This window comes from Coregonus lavaretus, assembly GCF_964263955.1.
Source record: "Coregonus lavaretus genome assembly, chromosome: 17".
Taxonomy (NCBI): domain Eukaryota; kingdom Metazoa; phylum Chordata; class Actinopteri; order Salmoniformes; family Salmonidae; genus Coregonus; species Coregonus lavaretus.
In genome coordinates, this window is record NC_140004.1 from 17,263,195 (window position 1) to 17,277,871 (window position 14,677).

The 14,677-nt window shown below is 42.0% G+C and overlaps 1 protein-coding gene across 1 annotated transcript in view; it reads right to left on the bottom strand.

Moving 5' to 3' along the window:
- Nucleotides 1-14,677, bottom strand: part of LOC311144703 (citron Rho-interacting kinase-like) — a gene marked incomplete at both ends in the record, with an annotated part of 44,284 nt that overhangs the window by 20,726 nt on the left and 8,881 nt on the right. The window contains 16 exons of the mRNA XM_084180801.1: nt 1,159-1,328; nt 1,426-1,530; nt 1,709-1,797; nt 2,083-2,263; nt 2,412-2,591; nt 3,947-3,970; nt 4,214-4,384; nt 4,918-5,137; nt 5,307-5,429; nt 5,724-5,864; nt 6,020-6,124; nt 6,225-6,360; nt 6,437-6,630; nt 12,097-12,294; nt 14,161-14,214; nt 14,329-14,526. Coding sequence (XP_084036927.1) covers nt 1,159-1,328; nt 1,426-1,530; nt 1,709-1,797; nt 2,083-2,263; nt 2,412-2,591; nt 3,947-3,970; nt 4,214-4,384; nt 4,918-5,137; nt 5,307-5,429; nt 5,724-5,864; nt 6,020-6,124; nt 6,225-6,360; nt 6,437-6,630; nt 12,097-12,294; nt 14,161-14,214; nt 14,329-14,526 — 2,289 coding nt within the window. The remainder of the gene's footprint in view (nt 1-1,158; nt 1,329-1,425; nt 1,531-1,708; nt 1,798-2,082; nt 2,264-2,411; nt 2,592-3,946; nt 3,971-4,213; nt 4,385-4,917; nt 5,138-5,306; nt 5,430-5,723; nt 5,865-6,019; nt 6,125-6,224; nt 6,361-6,436; nt 6,631-12,096; nt 12,295-14,160; nt 14,215-14,328; nt 14,527-14,677) is intronic.

Genomic DNA, 14,677 nt, shown 5'->3' on the forward strand with positions numbered 1-14,677 from the left:
CCCTGGCTATCCGTACATTTAAAAAAAACAAGAAAATTGTGCCTTCTGGTTTGCTTAAACCAGTTAAATGTAACTAAATGTAATCGAAAATGTAATCTACATAATCCCAGAAAGAATAGGAAAATATGAAATATTTTATATGATTTATTTCCTATTCAACAAAAATGTATGAATAGGGCTTGAAATGACTTATATGCTTTCTAAATATAGTAAATCAAATTATAAAATGACTAACTATAAGATTTCACTTTCCTTATAACTGTAAAATACATATTTGTATGTTTAGTTTTAGAGAAAATGTGCATATTTTCTAAAGGTCTCTCTTATTCAAAACGTCTGCCCACATCGTTGTGAACGTCTCACAGAGCTTGTCTTCCTGAACTCGGTAGGAACCTGCCTTTCATCTCATATTAATCTTGTGACAACCAGAAAGTGTTTTTTGTTCAAAATCTAATAATTATTTTAGATTAATGGCTATAAATCGATCTCTGACTGAAAGTGCTACCGTGATGACGCCACTCTCTCCTGCTGCACTAGGATGTAACGATTGCAGGCATGTGATATAGGGTTCAGCCAGGAGTTGATGGATAGTCGGAAGAGCGAATTAAATGGTAGGAGGCACATCTATCCCAGTTTCAAGTGGTTTCATGATTTCACATCCTACGTCACACAGGCTCAGAAAATATACTCTGTGTCCGTGGGACCAGGGCTATCGCTCAATGCAAACTAATTCGATCTACGGTGTCCACAGATCGATTTATAAGCGAAAATGTCGGTCGGAACCGGTACCAGAACCACGCAGATCCCCTAAACAGGGGACTTTACATCTAAGAGGATTTCAAAGGAATTGTAAATTATTTTACTTTTACTTTTACTTTTGATACTTAAGTATATTTTAGCAATTACATTTACTTTTAATACTTAAGTATATTTAAAACCAAATACTTTTAGACTTTTCCTCAAGTAGTATTTTACTGGGTGACATTCACTTTTACTTGAGTCATTTTCTATCAAGGTATCTTTACTTTTACTTAAGTATGACAATTGGGTACTTTTTCCACCACTGGGGCTAGGGTAAGGTTTAGGGTTTGTGCATATGTGTGTCAGTAAGTAATTATACTAATTTAACTCCATAGTGGTGAGTACTGTGGTACTCACTGCATCTGCCTCAGCCTTCTCCCGAGATGCTCGCCCCCCTGCCACCACAGACTCCAGCACGGCCACCCAACGCTGCTTGTCTGGGAAACTGGGAGCCATGAAGTACAGAGTCTGTCCAGGCCAACACGAGGTGTGGGGGTGGGACTCCAGCTTCAGCACATACGGCACATCTACACACACCACAGCACAGTGAGGGAACGAGGGGACAGTTAATTCCTAAGCACAGATCATGATACTACTAATAAGTTAATAATAAGTTTGGTGTACCTGACTTGGCCGTGTTGGGCAGCTCAGACGCCCCTACAGCCCCGTGCACCATCACCTCTCCATCAGACAGACACAGCTCAAACTCCTCCAGTGGCTTCACTGAGTCTGAACAACACAAACAGAGGGAAATCAAAATGCACTAAGAAATACACAGACTAAAAGGCACCAACTGGCATCAATCAAGAACACTGTAAGCTAAATAGAATAAGAATGAATTGTAAAAAAAAGAGTTCAACCTATTTCATAATCATATGTACTGTAGGGACAGGAAAGGGAGTGAGACCTTCTCTGGACTCTGTCTCGTAGATGGTCACCTTGGTCCCATCCAGCACCACATACTTCCTCTCCCAGCCCTGGCCACGCTTCCCATTCCTACAGAACATACATGTCTGTCACAGGGCCCGCAGCATAGACTATCACAGAGATAGTCAATGCCTAGAACAGATGAGGATAATACTGTAGCCTACAACTATACTTTAGCACTAAAGAGCCATCTCAGATCAAATACAGTAGGAGGGATTAGCAATCAGTCTACATTGAATCAACTTGAAGGGCAAGCAGACAGGCAATGTTGATCTATAGTATAGTCCTATTAGTCAAATTTGTTTCACAGTAGTAGTGGGTATGAAGTCCACACACCAGAGTTACCAGACCCACCTTGGCTGCTTCATCCAGCCCTCCAGGCGAACATGTCCGCTGGCCTCTTTGAGCTGCAGGCCAGGAGAACTGCCTTTGTCCCGGCACAGTGCCTCAGCCATGTGCAGGGCACAGTCCCCAGGCAGCCCGCACATGGCAGGAAGGCAGGGGGAGCATTTTGGATGGCACAAGGCATGACATTCTGAAGGAGAGAATAAAATACTGTTAAAAACTAGGAATGCCAGAAACACAATACTGTACTGGCCACCCTTCTGAAAAAGCCTTGCTCAACAGAAATGTGCCATGCCTGATCATTGTGATGGGGAGTGGATGGTTGGAACGTAACATACCAACACAGGTGGCTGCCTGGCGACCAAAGTGCACGGTATCCAGGCACACTGTACACTTGGCAGCCCTCATGTTGAGTCCCACGGTGAAGCGGTGAGGGGTGTTGTGGTGAATGCTCTCCCTCTGCCTCCCCCTCTCCCTCTCCCTGTCTCTCTGACTGTCCTTCATGCGATGGCCATACTCTGAACACAGCCAGGGAAGACAGTGAGGAGGGAAAGTATCCATAGCAACCACAATTATCATTTTTCAACAACAACAAAAAATCAGTGCACCATGCCATGTCAGTTGTGCAAGTGAGGCAACGATAAAGATAAGAAGATCTGAAATAAAAAGGTAAATCATATTGATCCCATCATCCACCAGTGATCAGTTCATGACTGGAACTTAACACATGCATCCAGGAATCTTCTCATTGAGGGAACTGGAGGAATATGTTTCAACCAGTGGAGGATGCTGAGGGGAGGACGGCTCATAATAATGGCTGGAACGGAGTGAATTGAATGGCATCAAACACAAAGAAACCATGTGTTGGATGTATTTGATACCATTCCACCTATTCCGCTCCAGCCATTGCCACAAGCCCGTCCTCCCCAAGTAAGGTGCCACCAACCTCCTGTGGTTCCAACATTGCGGTATAAGGTGAAAAGAAAACTGGCCTGTGTAAGGTGTGCAGGTCTGGGTTGGGTTGCAGTGGTTTAAGGTGCAGGGCAGATAGCTGTGTGAGAGTCAATGGATTGGAGTGTAGGCAAACAGAAGTAAAGGTAATTGCTTCAGATTTCCAAAGCTGTGCACTTAGAGGGAGGAAAGTTTAGCTCAACAACAGAGAACTACATAAATGTTTTCAGTCTCATCTATCCAAGTAGAATACAGACACATACACTGTGTGTCACAAACACATAATGGCTTTTTTAACATGATATGTTGATTTTATGTTAGCTGGTAATGTCCAATCATCCAATCTGCTGGTTTGAATTAAATTTCTACAATTATTTATTTACCTGACTGCGGCCAGGAATTAACATTTATACAATATTCCAACATGGTGGTAGACCCTTTTACCATAAGCTACCAAGAAAAATGTATTTATGATTTATGTATGTTACGACATGTAAAGTGTGGTCCTCTGTAGCTCAATTGGTAGAGCATGGCGCTTGTAACGCCAGGGTAGTGGGTTCGATCCCCGGGACCACCCATACGTAAAAATGTATGCACACATGACTGTAAGTCGCTTTGGATAAAAGCGTCTGCTAAATGGCATATTATATATTATAAAGTTACATTAGATGAAAATACTTCAATTATTCATTGGTGAATACTAACTTCAGAGCTTGAATAATTCAGTAGAGAGGCATTACTGGAAAGTGGAAACTCCAATACAAGCGTTAGAAACCAGAACTTAGCATACCATACTCTAAAGAAACATCTGCCACTTGATCCTAGTGCAGAGCTTTTAAAATCTGGCCCATTCGGAGTGTTGTAGAGAGGCAAAAGGGGAGGGGATAGCAAATCGAGTGCTCCATGAGTTAGGAGAACTTACTTTCAAAAGTGACCCTCCTTCTCTCTGTTGAGTGTGAGAGGAAAATGACAAAGGTCTAAGGCATTAGAAGGAAGAGGAAGTTTTGTAGGACAGTAGTGGCCATCAGGAAAGTATCTTCATTATGTCAGGGGTGGTCTATCACTTTAATTATACTGCATTATATGGAAATATGGACACACTGCTGAAGGCCACACAGAGGTCTCATCTGGTGCAGTGTGTGTTAGCTGGGCATAAACACTCCCCCTTTTCTTCTCCAGAAGGACTCACCCTCGGGGGTGGCAACCTCCTTCCTGCGGCCAGAGTTAGAGGTAGCCAGCAGGCTGCTCGGGCCCTGCTGGTGCTCAGGAGACTTCACCATAGCAGACATCATCATCTGCTGCCGCGTTGTGCCAGGGGTAGCAGGGGTACCACCATGGTCCACAGGCTTGTATTGGACTGCTGAATGTGTGTATATGTGTGAGAGTGAGAGACACACAGAGAGAGAGGAGAGAGAGAGGAGAGAGGAGAGAGGAGAGAGAGAGGAGCGAGAGAGAAGAGAGGAGAGAGAGAGGAGAGAGAGAAGAGAGAAGAGAGAGAGAGTGAGAGAAAGGAGAGAGAGAGAGAGGTGAGAGAGAAAGGAGAGAGAGGGAGGGAGGGAGGGAGGGAGGGAGGGAGGGAGCGAGAGAGAGAGAGAGAGAGAGAGAGAGAGAGAGAGAGGAGCGAGAGCGAGAGAGAGAGAGAGAAAGGAGAGAGAGGGAGAAAGGAGAGAGAGAGAGAAAGGAGAGAGAGAGGAGAGAGAGAGAAAGGAGAGAGAGAGGGAGAGAGAGAGCGAGAGAGAGAGAGAGAGAGAGGAATCAAAGGAAAGTCACAAGGGAGTGGTGTTTGGCCCTGGTGTGAGTTTGATGTGCTGCTTGTAGTGAGATAGCATGCGCTGGACTACAGCAGTGGTCTTTAGTGGGATTATTTCCTGTTTGAGATGACAGTGTCCTTACCTTCCTCTCGTAGGGAGCGCAGCTCCAGTCTCATATTCTGCAGTGTATCCTCCAGCTCAGAGCAGCGGGAGCGCTCCTTGTCCAGGGCCATCTTCATGTCGCTGTACTGCAGGGGCACCGGCTGCACAGAGGGTACAGGGGACACCTGCTGGGGCACCTGGGACTGGCCCTGGGCCGCCATGGCAGCCAGCAGGTCTTCTCTGCGCCGACCAAATAGACCCTGGGACAAACACATACACACACACACATAATAACTGTCACTGGCAAACATTCTGAGTAAAATGAAAAGGTCCATAGCAAACGCTAGTTAAATGTGCTCTAGAAATGATAATGTATGTATTCATGTACTCTGTGTCACTGTACCTGTGTTGTGAGCTGTCCTGTCTCACCTTTTTCTTCTTGGAGCCCCCCTGGTCCACCCTGGCCTGGAGGAAGTCTATGAGTTTGGATTGCTGGGTGATGGTCCCCTCCAACTTCACTTTCTCATGGGAGAACACAGCCTGCAGGTGGAGCTAAGTGAACATTACTAATGCAATGAATTTCTACTGATGTACCTCTCTGAGTGTATGTGTGTGTGTGTGTTTGTGTGTGTGTGTGTGTGTGAGTGTGTGTGTGTGTGTGTGTGTGTGTGTGTGTGTGTGTGTGTGTGTGCGCGCAAGACTGTGTGTGTGTGTGCGCGTGCATGCATTTGTGTGTGTATGCGCGTGAGTGTGTGTGCGTTTATGTTTGTGCGTGTTTGCGCATGCATGCGTGTGTTTGCGTGTGTGTATTTGTGCGTGTGTGTGAGTGTGTGTGTGTAGCTGTACCTGGATGTTCTCCAGCTGGTACTCTAGGTCAGTCCTCTCAGTCTTCAGCAGGTCAGTTTGGTCCAGAGCGTCCTGCAGGCCCTGGGTCAGCCGGAAGATGTGGCTCTTCTGAACATCCATCTGCTGCTGCAGGTTTCCTTGCTGTGGAGGGACACAAACAGTATAAACATGATGTGATATTTCACTTCTCACAAGACACACAAACATACTGAATTATACCAGAGGCATTTTTAACATGACATGATATTAATAACTCAAATACAACACACACAGAATGAGAGGAAAACATAACCCACGTCATCCAGCAGCCTCTGTTTCAGCTCCCTCTCACTCTCCAGCTTCTGCTGCAGACTCCTGGCATTCATCTCCAGCATGGCATGCTTCTTCTCCAGTTCATTCAGCTAGAGGGCCAGAGGCAAGAAAAGATGTACAGGTCTGCTTTAGACAGACAGGCAGACAGACAGAGAGAGAGAGATGAACAGGTATACACGTAAGGCTCACTGTGTCAGAGAGGCTCTCTGCTTTGAGTTTCTGGTCCTTGAGGGCCTGTTGCAGGGCCAGGATCTCAGCCTTGTGCTCCTTCACTGCCTGTTCAATAGACTGACGAGCCTCCGAGTTGCGCTGGTCCGCACGCAGCCTGAACAGGAATCAGAGAGGGGACCATATGAGTGTGTGTGTGTTTGTATGTTGGTGTGTGTGTGTGTTTGTGTTACCTGTTCTGCTTCTCGTTGTCCAGCAGTCTCTGGATCTCCCTTGTCCTCCTCTCAGCCTGGTTCTTCTCGTCCTCCAGGGTTCCCCTCCAGGCGTCCCACTGCCTCTCCTTCTCCAGCAGCTCATCATTCAGGGTCTCCAGCTCCAGGACCTGCTCCTCCAGCATGGTGCACGTGGTCTTCAGTGTCTCAATGTTCTGACACAGAACATGGAACACATAGGAGGGGTTACATGAGAATAGGAGAATAGAAGGCATGCTATTCAACTGTTTAACTTTCAACTGGTCTGTTCTGTTCTTACAGACAACATGAACAACACAGAGAGATTGCAGGAAAAGAAAACGTACACTAAGACAACTATTTAAGGAACTTTCTTTTGCCGTTTTGTGGTCTTAATGAAGACAGCCCTCTGCGTAATGGACATACTATCCCAAACCAACATCAGTATTGTCATATTCTGATAATCAATAGGTTGTGCGCCACAGTTAAACGTTTTTTGAGAGTTTTATAGATTCATGAATGCAATACATTTCGACAATGTGCATAGGGCTCATACTGAGCTAGGTTTTTATGCTTCCTATTCCTCTGCTTGAGACAAACACTGGGATACAAATATAACTGCAGCAGCACCATGGCCCTCTGAAGTCCACGCATCCAGGGCTGACACTACCTGGGAACGATGTGGATGACACATCCCTCCCACTCACGGTCGGATCCCTCATCTATGACTTCCATCCCTGGTTACACAACCACCAGCTAGGACAGAGAGATTGAGAGATCTGGCTACTGAACGCCTACACACACCACCTCTCACAGAGGCAGAGCACAGCCTCACAACAGCCTCCTCTCCTCTCTCTGCTCACTGAGCTAGAGCTACATAACAAAAGAACAGTCCAGTATCTTCTGCCTGATGTAAACTCCACTTAATCACATTAGCTGGTGAAGTGTGTGTGTCTGTTTGTGTGTGTGTGTCACCTGTAATTGATTGTTGAGTAGTGAGGAGAGATGTGTGTGAGTTTGTGTGTTTAGGGGTATGTGAAATGAAATGTGTGTGTGAAAGGAAGAGAGAGAGAGAGAGGGAGAGGGAGAGGGAGAGGGAGGGAGGGAGAATTATACTAGGTTCCAGTGGAGGCTGGTGGGAGGAGCTATAGGAGAATGGGCTCATTGTAATGTCTGGAATGGAATTGATGGAATGGAGTCAAACATGTGGTTTCCATGTGTTTGATGTGTTTGATACCTTTCCATTTATTCCATTCCAGCCATTACAGTAAGCCTGTCCTCCTATAGCTCCTCACACCAGCCCCCACTGCTAGGTTCATTACCAGCCTCTCAACACATCAGTATATAATTTCAATGTATACTACTGTAAGATGTAGTGGTGGACCTGTTCACGATGTAGTGAAATAGAAGGATAAATTAATGGGAAGGGGGGAGGGGTATATATACATTTGATGACATTTGAAATGTCTTTAATCTTTTGGAACTTTTGTGTAATGTTTACTGTAAATTTTGTATTGTTTATTTCACTTTTGTTTATTATCTATTTCACTTGCTTTGGCAACGTAAACATATGTTTCCCATGCCAATAAAGCCTATTTAACTGAATTGAATTGAATTGAATTGAGGGGAAAAGAGAACATGAGAAAACTAGAGAGAGTGAGCTCTCTTAACAGATTCCGGTAACATGTTAGAGTGATCCGCAAGGTAGATGGATTATTTTAAATATGTTATTGGACCATAAACAGATATGGCTCATTAACCTTTACGGACCAAATAATGATGATCCACACTTCTTTGACAATGTATATAATAAATGATCAACCCTGCAAGCAATACAAGACTCTATTATTATGGTGGGAGATTATAATACCGTTTTAAATAGCTCAATGGACCGTAAAGGAAATCACACTACAAACTATCACCCTCATGCTCTTAAGGAAATCGTGAATGTCATGGATACAGTAGAACTAGTAGATTTTTTTACATTTACATTTTAGTCATTTAGCAGACGCTTAAATATCCTGATCTAGTGAGATATACATGGCGGAGACTCAATCAAGCTAGTCGTCTTGACTTCTTTCTTATGTCATTCTCGTTGGCACCAAACGTTTAAAAAGTGTTGATAGGGGACAGAATGCGGTCGGACCATCATATAATTGGCATATACATTACTCTTACTGAATTTCCACGTGGGCAAGGAGATTGGAAATTTTATCAAAGCCTATTGGATGATAACTTATTTTTAACTAGGACAGAGAAATGTATAACTGATTTCTTCCGACATAACATAGGTACAGCAAATCCCCTTATTGTATGGGACACTTTTAAATGTGCCTTTAGAGGCCATGCAATTCAGTACTCATCTCGAAAACAAAAGCAATTTAGGTCAAAAGAGTCCATACTAACAAAGGAAATAGAAGGTCTAACAGAACAGATAAATAGCAATAAAAACTGTAACATAGAGGCTCAGAATAAATTAGAGGAAAAACAAAAAGAAAAAGCAAACTGGATGGAATATGGGTAAAAATACACCAACTTCTTTTTTAATCTTCAACATAGAAATGCTACCAAAAATAATTTACTGAAACTGGTTACAAATGACAGTCACCCATGATTCACCAAATTATATTTTGAAGGAGGAAGCAAAGTACTTTAAGCATATGTTTTCGTTTCAGTCGCCTCCATCTCCATCTCCTCTAACTGAAGCTAATTGTAGAGATTTTTTTCTATTGATAATGTAAAATGAACAGCCATACAGAAAGACTCATGTGAAAGTGAAATTACAGAGGAGGAACTTCTGAATGCAATGAAAGACTTTAAGTCCGGGAAAACTCCAGGGTTGGATGGCATACCAGTCGAGGTATACCAAACCTTTTTTTATATACTCAGAGGACCGTTATTAGCATGTTTTAACCACTCCTGTGTAAATGGTAGATTATCAGACACTCAAGAAGAAAATCTGATTTCTTTATTACTGAAACAGGATACAAGTGGAAAATATAAAGATCCAGTCCATTTAAAAAATTGGAGGCCCCTTACACTTCAGTGTTGTGATGCAAAAATTCTAGCAAAATGAATAGCGCGTAGAATTAAAAAGGTATTGTCGGACATTATTCATTCTAATCAGACAGGTTTTTTTACATGGACGATACATTGGATAAGAGTGAAAAGTCCTCACCAGAACATATGGATTTAATTGAAACCCACTCAGCGCATCGCTGGATTACCATACACTTGAGACAATCAACGTGAGTTTCCTTCAGTGAATGCTACATTGGAGATAATATAAGGCAAGTACTGGAAACAATAGAACACTATGAAAAATCTGGGAAACCAGGCCTGCTATTCATAGCAGACTTTGATAAGGCATTTGATAAAGTACAATTGGGGTTTATATATAAATGCCTGGAGCATTTCAATTTTGGAGAATCTCTTATAAAATGGGTTAAAATCATGTATAGTAACCCTAGGTGTAAAATAGTAAATAATGGCTATTTCTCCTAAAGTTTTAAACTGTCAAGAGGAGTGAAACAAGGTTGTCCACTATCAGCATATCTATTTATTATGGCCATCGAAATGTTAGCTATTAAAATCAGATCCAACAATAATATCAAGGGATTAGAAATCCAGGGATTAAAAACAAAGGTGTCATTGTACGCTGATGATTCATGTTTTCTTTTAAATCCACAACTTGAATCCCTCCACAGCCTCATAGAGTATCTAGATACATTTTCTAACCTCTCTGGATTACAACCAAATTATGACAAATGTACTATATTACGTATTGGATCACTAAAAAATAAAGATTTTACATTACCATGTAGTTTACCAATAAAATGGTCTGATGGTGATGTGGATATACTCGGAATACATATCCCAAATAAAATAAATGATCTCACTCCAATACATGTTAATAGAAGGTTTGCAAAAATAAATAAGATCTTGCTACCATGGAAAGGTAAATACCTGTCAATTTGTGGAAAAATCACCCTGATTAACTCTTTAGTATTATCCCAGTTTACCTATTTGCTTATGGTCTTGCCTACGCCTAGCGAACCGTTTTTTAAATTATATGAGAAAAGAATATTCCATTTTATTTGGAACGGCAAGCCAGACAAAATTAAACAAGCCTATTTATATAATGAATATGAATTCGGAGGACAGAAATTATTAAATATTAAAGCATTAGACCTATCACTAAAAGCTTCAGTCATACAAAAGTTATACTTAAATCCAAACTGGTTCTCTAGGAAATTAGTAAGATTGTCTCACCCAATGTTCAAGAATGGCCTTTTCCCTCACTTTCAGTTATTTTAAAAGGAAATCATCTCCCAAATATCACTATTTCTAAAACAAGCCATAGAAAGTTGGTTGCAATTTCAATTTAATCCTCCAGAAACGACAGAACAAATAATGCAACAAATGTTGTGGTTAAACTCAAATATACTAATTGATAAAAAACCATAATGTTTTGATTTAAAAAAATAGGCATAATCTTTGTAAATGATATCATAGGTAGGACTGGTGGAGTTATGTCGCACATGCAGCTAACAAAAACATATGGAAATGTCTGCTCTACCCAAAATTACAACCAAATAATTGCAGCATTACCGCAAAAATGGAAGAGGAAAGTGGAAGGGGGAAAAAGTAAGGAACTTGTCTGTCGGCCCTTCGTTAAAGAACATAATTGGTTAAAGAAAACTGTGATAAATAAAAAAAGTATACCAGTTTCATTTAAGGACCAAAGGATTGACAGCCATCCCATATAGATTGCAAAATAGTTGGGAAGAGATTTTTGACATACCGATTCCATGGCATAGTGTTTATGAACTGATACGCAAAACGACGCCGCATTCAAAACTTAGAATTTTCCAATTTAAGTTATTATACAAAATCCTTGCTACCAATATAATGTTTATTTTCAATTTACAATCTGTAGAAACAATGAGAATAGAAGGGTTCAGAACTTTTGTAAAACATCACAGTACAGTTGAAAAATATATGGCAAATAGAAATCCAATATGGATGGTGTTAAGAGATAGATTGAAGGTGTTGAATGGAGTTGAAGGATGGGACTAATAACAACTAACAACAACTAATAACAACAAGATAACTAATGTAAAGCATACTGTGTCCATAATAAGTAAATAGGTTATAGGTTGAGAGCTTTTATGAAAGAGCACATTTAGAAAGATATGGCATTTAGAAGCAAACCGGATGGACATCATGAAAATGATCGGAGAGGTTGAGGAAGTTCAATTATTGTAAAATTGACTGTGTCCATAAAATGTATATAGTATGTATAAGCTGGAAGTAGAGGCCTAAGCATTGTTGTTCACTAGTTTACTCCAAATAGGGAAAGGGTGGTGGGGTTGGAAAGTAATAAAGGGAAATATATTTTTTTAAAGAATATGTATATGTATTTATATGTATGTGTATATGTATGTGTATGTATGTATATGTATATATATATATATTTGCGAGAAGAAAAAAAAACATATGGGGGATTGGAAGTGATGCAGACAATTACATTGATGGAAGTTACAATCTATCTGCAATATTAAAGCTGATCTACCCCCTAATATTTTTTATATATATATAAATAAACATGTTAGAGTGTGTGTAAACTGTACAGGATGTGAGTGTGAGTGTATGTGTCACACCTGTTTCTGGTTGTTGAGGTGCATCTCGCGGTCAGCCACCTCGCGGCGGAGGCGGTCCACATCCTGGCCCAGCTGCAGGCGCTCCTCTGTCTCATCTGTGGCCTCGTCCAGCTGCTTGGACAGGTAGAAATTCTGTCTGTTCAGCTCAGCGTTCTCCTGGGTTAGCTGGGTCAGCTGCTCCTCCAGGTCTGTGATCACCTGAGGGAGGGAGGGAGGGAGGAGAATTATACTAGGTTTATTACCAGCCTCTCAACACAACAGTATATCATTTCAATGTATACTACTGTAAGATGTAGTGGTGGACCTGTTCACCATGTAGTGAAATAGAATGATCAATTAATGGGAAGGGGGGGAGGGGCATAAGATTAATAATTTAAATGACCGTTGACAGATAAGAGTGAAAAGTCCTCACCAGAACATATGGATTTAATTGAAACCCACTCAGCGCATCGCTGGATTACCATACACTTGAGACAATCAACGTGAGTTTCCTTCAGTGAATGCTACATACATTACAGCACACTAAGGCACCCATTTTGCAATTAGAGATATATATCCATGGAAACGTTCTTCTCTTAGACAGCCTTCATGTCTCTCTCCAGGCTGAGCAGGAAGCTGCATAATCAATTCATCATCACCATTCTGTCCTCTTAATTAGCCAGGATAATAGTGCATACTCTATGCAAATGTCGGTTAGAGGTGGCTGAACCTGAGTTAGATGTTATTCCTCTTTCTGGGGAGCCTGGCTGCTCTGTACCATGTAGGACTACCGGGCAGTGGAGTGAACAAACCTTTTATGTACATAAATCATCTCTCTATAGCAGGCCCTAGGGGCTGAGGACTGACAGAAATGACAAAATACTAAGAGATGGGAGGTCAACAATGGGATTGATAAGCCGTGATCTGTCCATCAGCAATGTACTCTCTCCATCCTACTGTGTGCACATGATAACACAAACACACCACCACACCCCAGAACAAGACATGTTTGAAGCTCTGTAGTTTCCTTAAAGGATACACAGAAACACAGTACAGTCTAGTAGCAGTAACCAGGGTAGATAAAAACTGGTGCTAACATCCAAATGTTTGTGATTAATTACAGTGGGTTTGGTTTGAATTCACTACCCTCTAAAAATGTGTAAACAAAACCTAGCTAATTCCCAACAACAGACAAAGGACCCAGACCTTTACCTCCAGGCTTGTTACGGAACACTTGTCATCAGTACATAACAGTATCTGTTATTGATATACTACTACTTCATGTCAATGCAACCTTGCCCATGTTTCATTTCTGTTGTTTTTGAATGGTGCAGGGCTGCCAGAAGTACTGTGTCATCAAGGATCTGAACAGAACAAATGGTGCCATACACAAAAATAGACATGGGGAGCCAGGCATAACAACCTCAATTTGTTTCCGAACTTGGGAATGATTGCCTGAATACCGGCCAGCCAAATCTAGGAAGAATACTCTTTCTCAACAGCTTGTGAGTGGGAGGATCACAAAAGTAGGGCAAGGGGATAAAGAGAGACCATGATGAGACCCAGTGGTGATTCAAACTATGTGACTTTGAAGGTTTTTAAATCCCCCACCACAACATAATAACCTCATCTTCTCAGGGTTAGTTTTCACGCGCTCGCTGACAAAGACATATGAAAATCAAAGATATGGGTATATATTATTAATCACATCAACCTAAATACAAGACTTAGTTCTATTCTTGGCAAAAAGATATGGAGGAACCGCATAAAACAAATTGATATTTTTCAAAATAATAGAAATAGCAGTGAGGATTGAAAACAGATAGATAACATAATTGATGGTCTCCTTTTATCCTGGAAAAACAAAGGCCTTATTGAGTGTGATGGCTGGAAACACGGCCAATGGAAATCTATAATAGCTGATCTTATCTGATTCAACTCAGTTAATGCCTTCTAATTCTGAAAGGAGTGAGAGAGAATAGAAAGAGAGAGAAAGAGACAGGGTAAAGAGAGGTAGCAGAGAGAAAGATAAAGACAGCACTAGAGAGAGAGAGAGAAAACAAGGGATACAAAGGGATGGCATACCGCACAGCTGTCTCTGAGGGCATCATACTTGCGCTGGATCTCATCTCGGTGGGCCTACCAGACAGATAGAGAGACAGGTTTGGTGTCAGTACTGCTGTACTTCATAATAGCATAGTAATAACAGGAGTAATAACAGTAGACGGGTATGTATGGCCCTCCTGCACTCACTCTGAGAACACAGATCTCCTCCTCAGCCTCAGCGGTGGTGTCCTCCAGCTCTGACTTGGCCTGCTGCAGCTGGCTCTCCAGGGAGTGGCGTGCCGCCTGCAGCCCGCTGATCTGAGACACCCTCTCCTGCAGCGACAGAGTCAGCTCTGTCACCTGACGTTTGATCTCCAGCTTCTGCTCCTCGTGCTCCAGGCCCATCTAACGACATGAGGGACACACCGAGGGAAGGGAGCGACAGAAAGGAGTCAGGAAGAGGAAGGAGAGAGTCCATTGGATCAGTGAGTCAGAGAGATACTGATCTGGCAAATCAACAACCCACAGTGGAGCGTGACATTTCACCTTACATGAC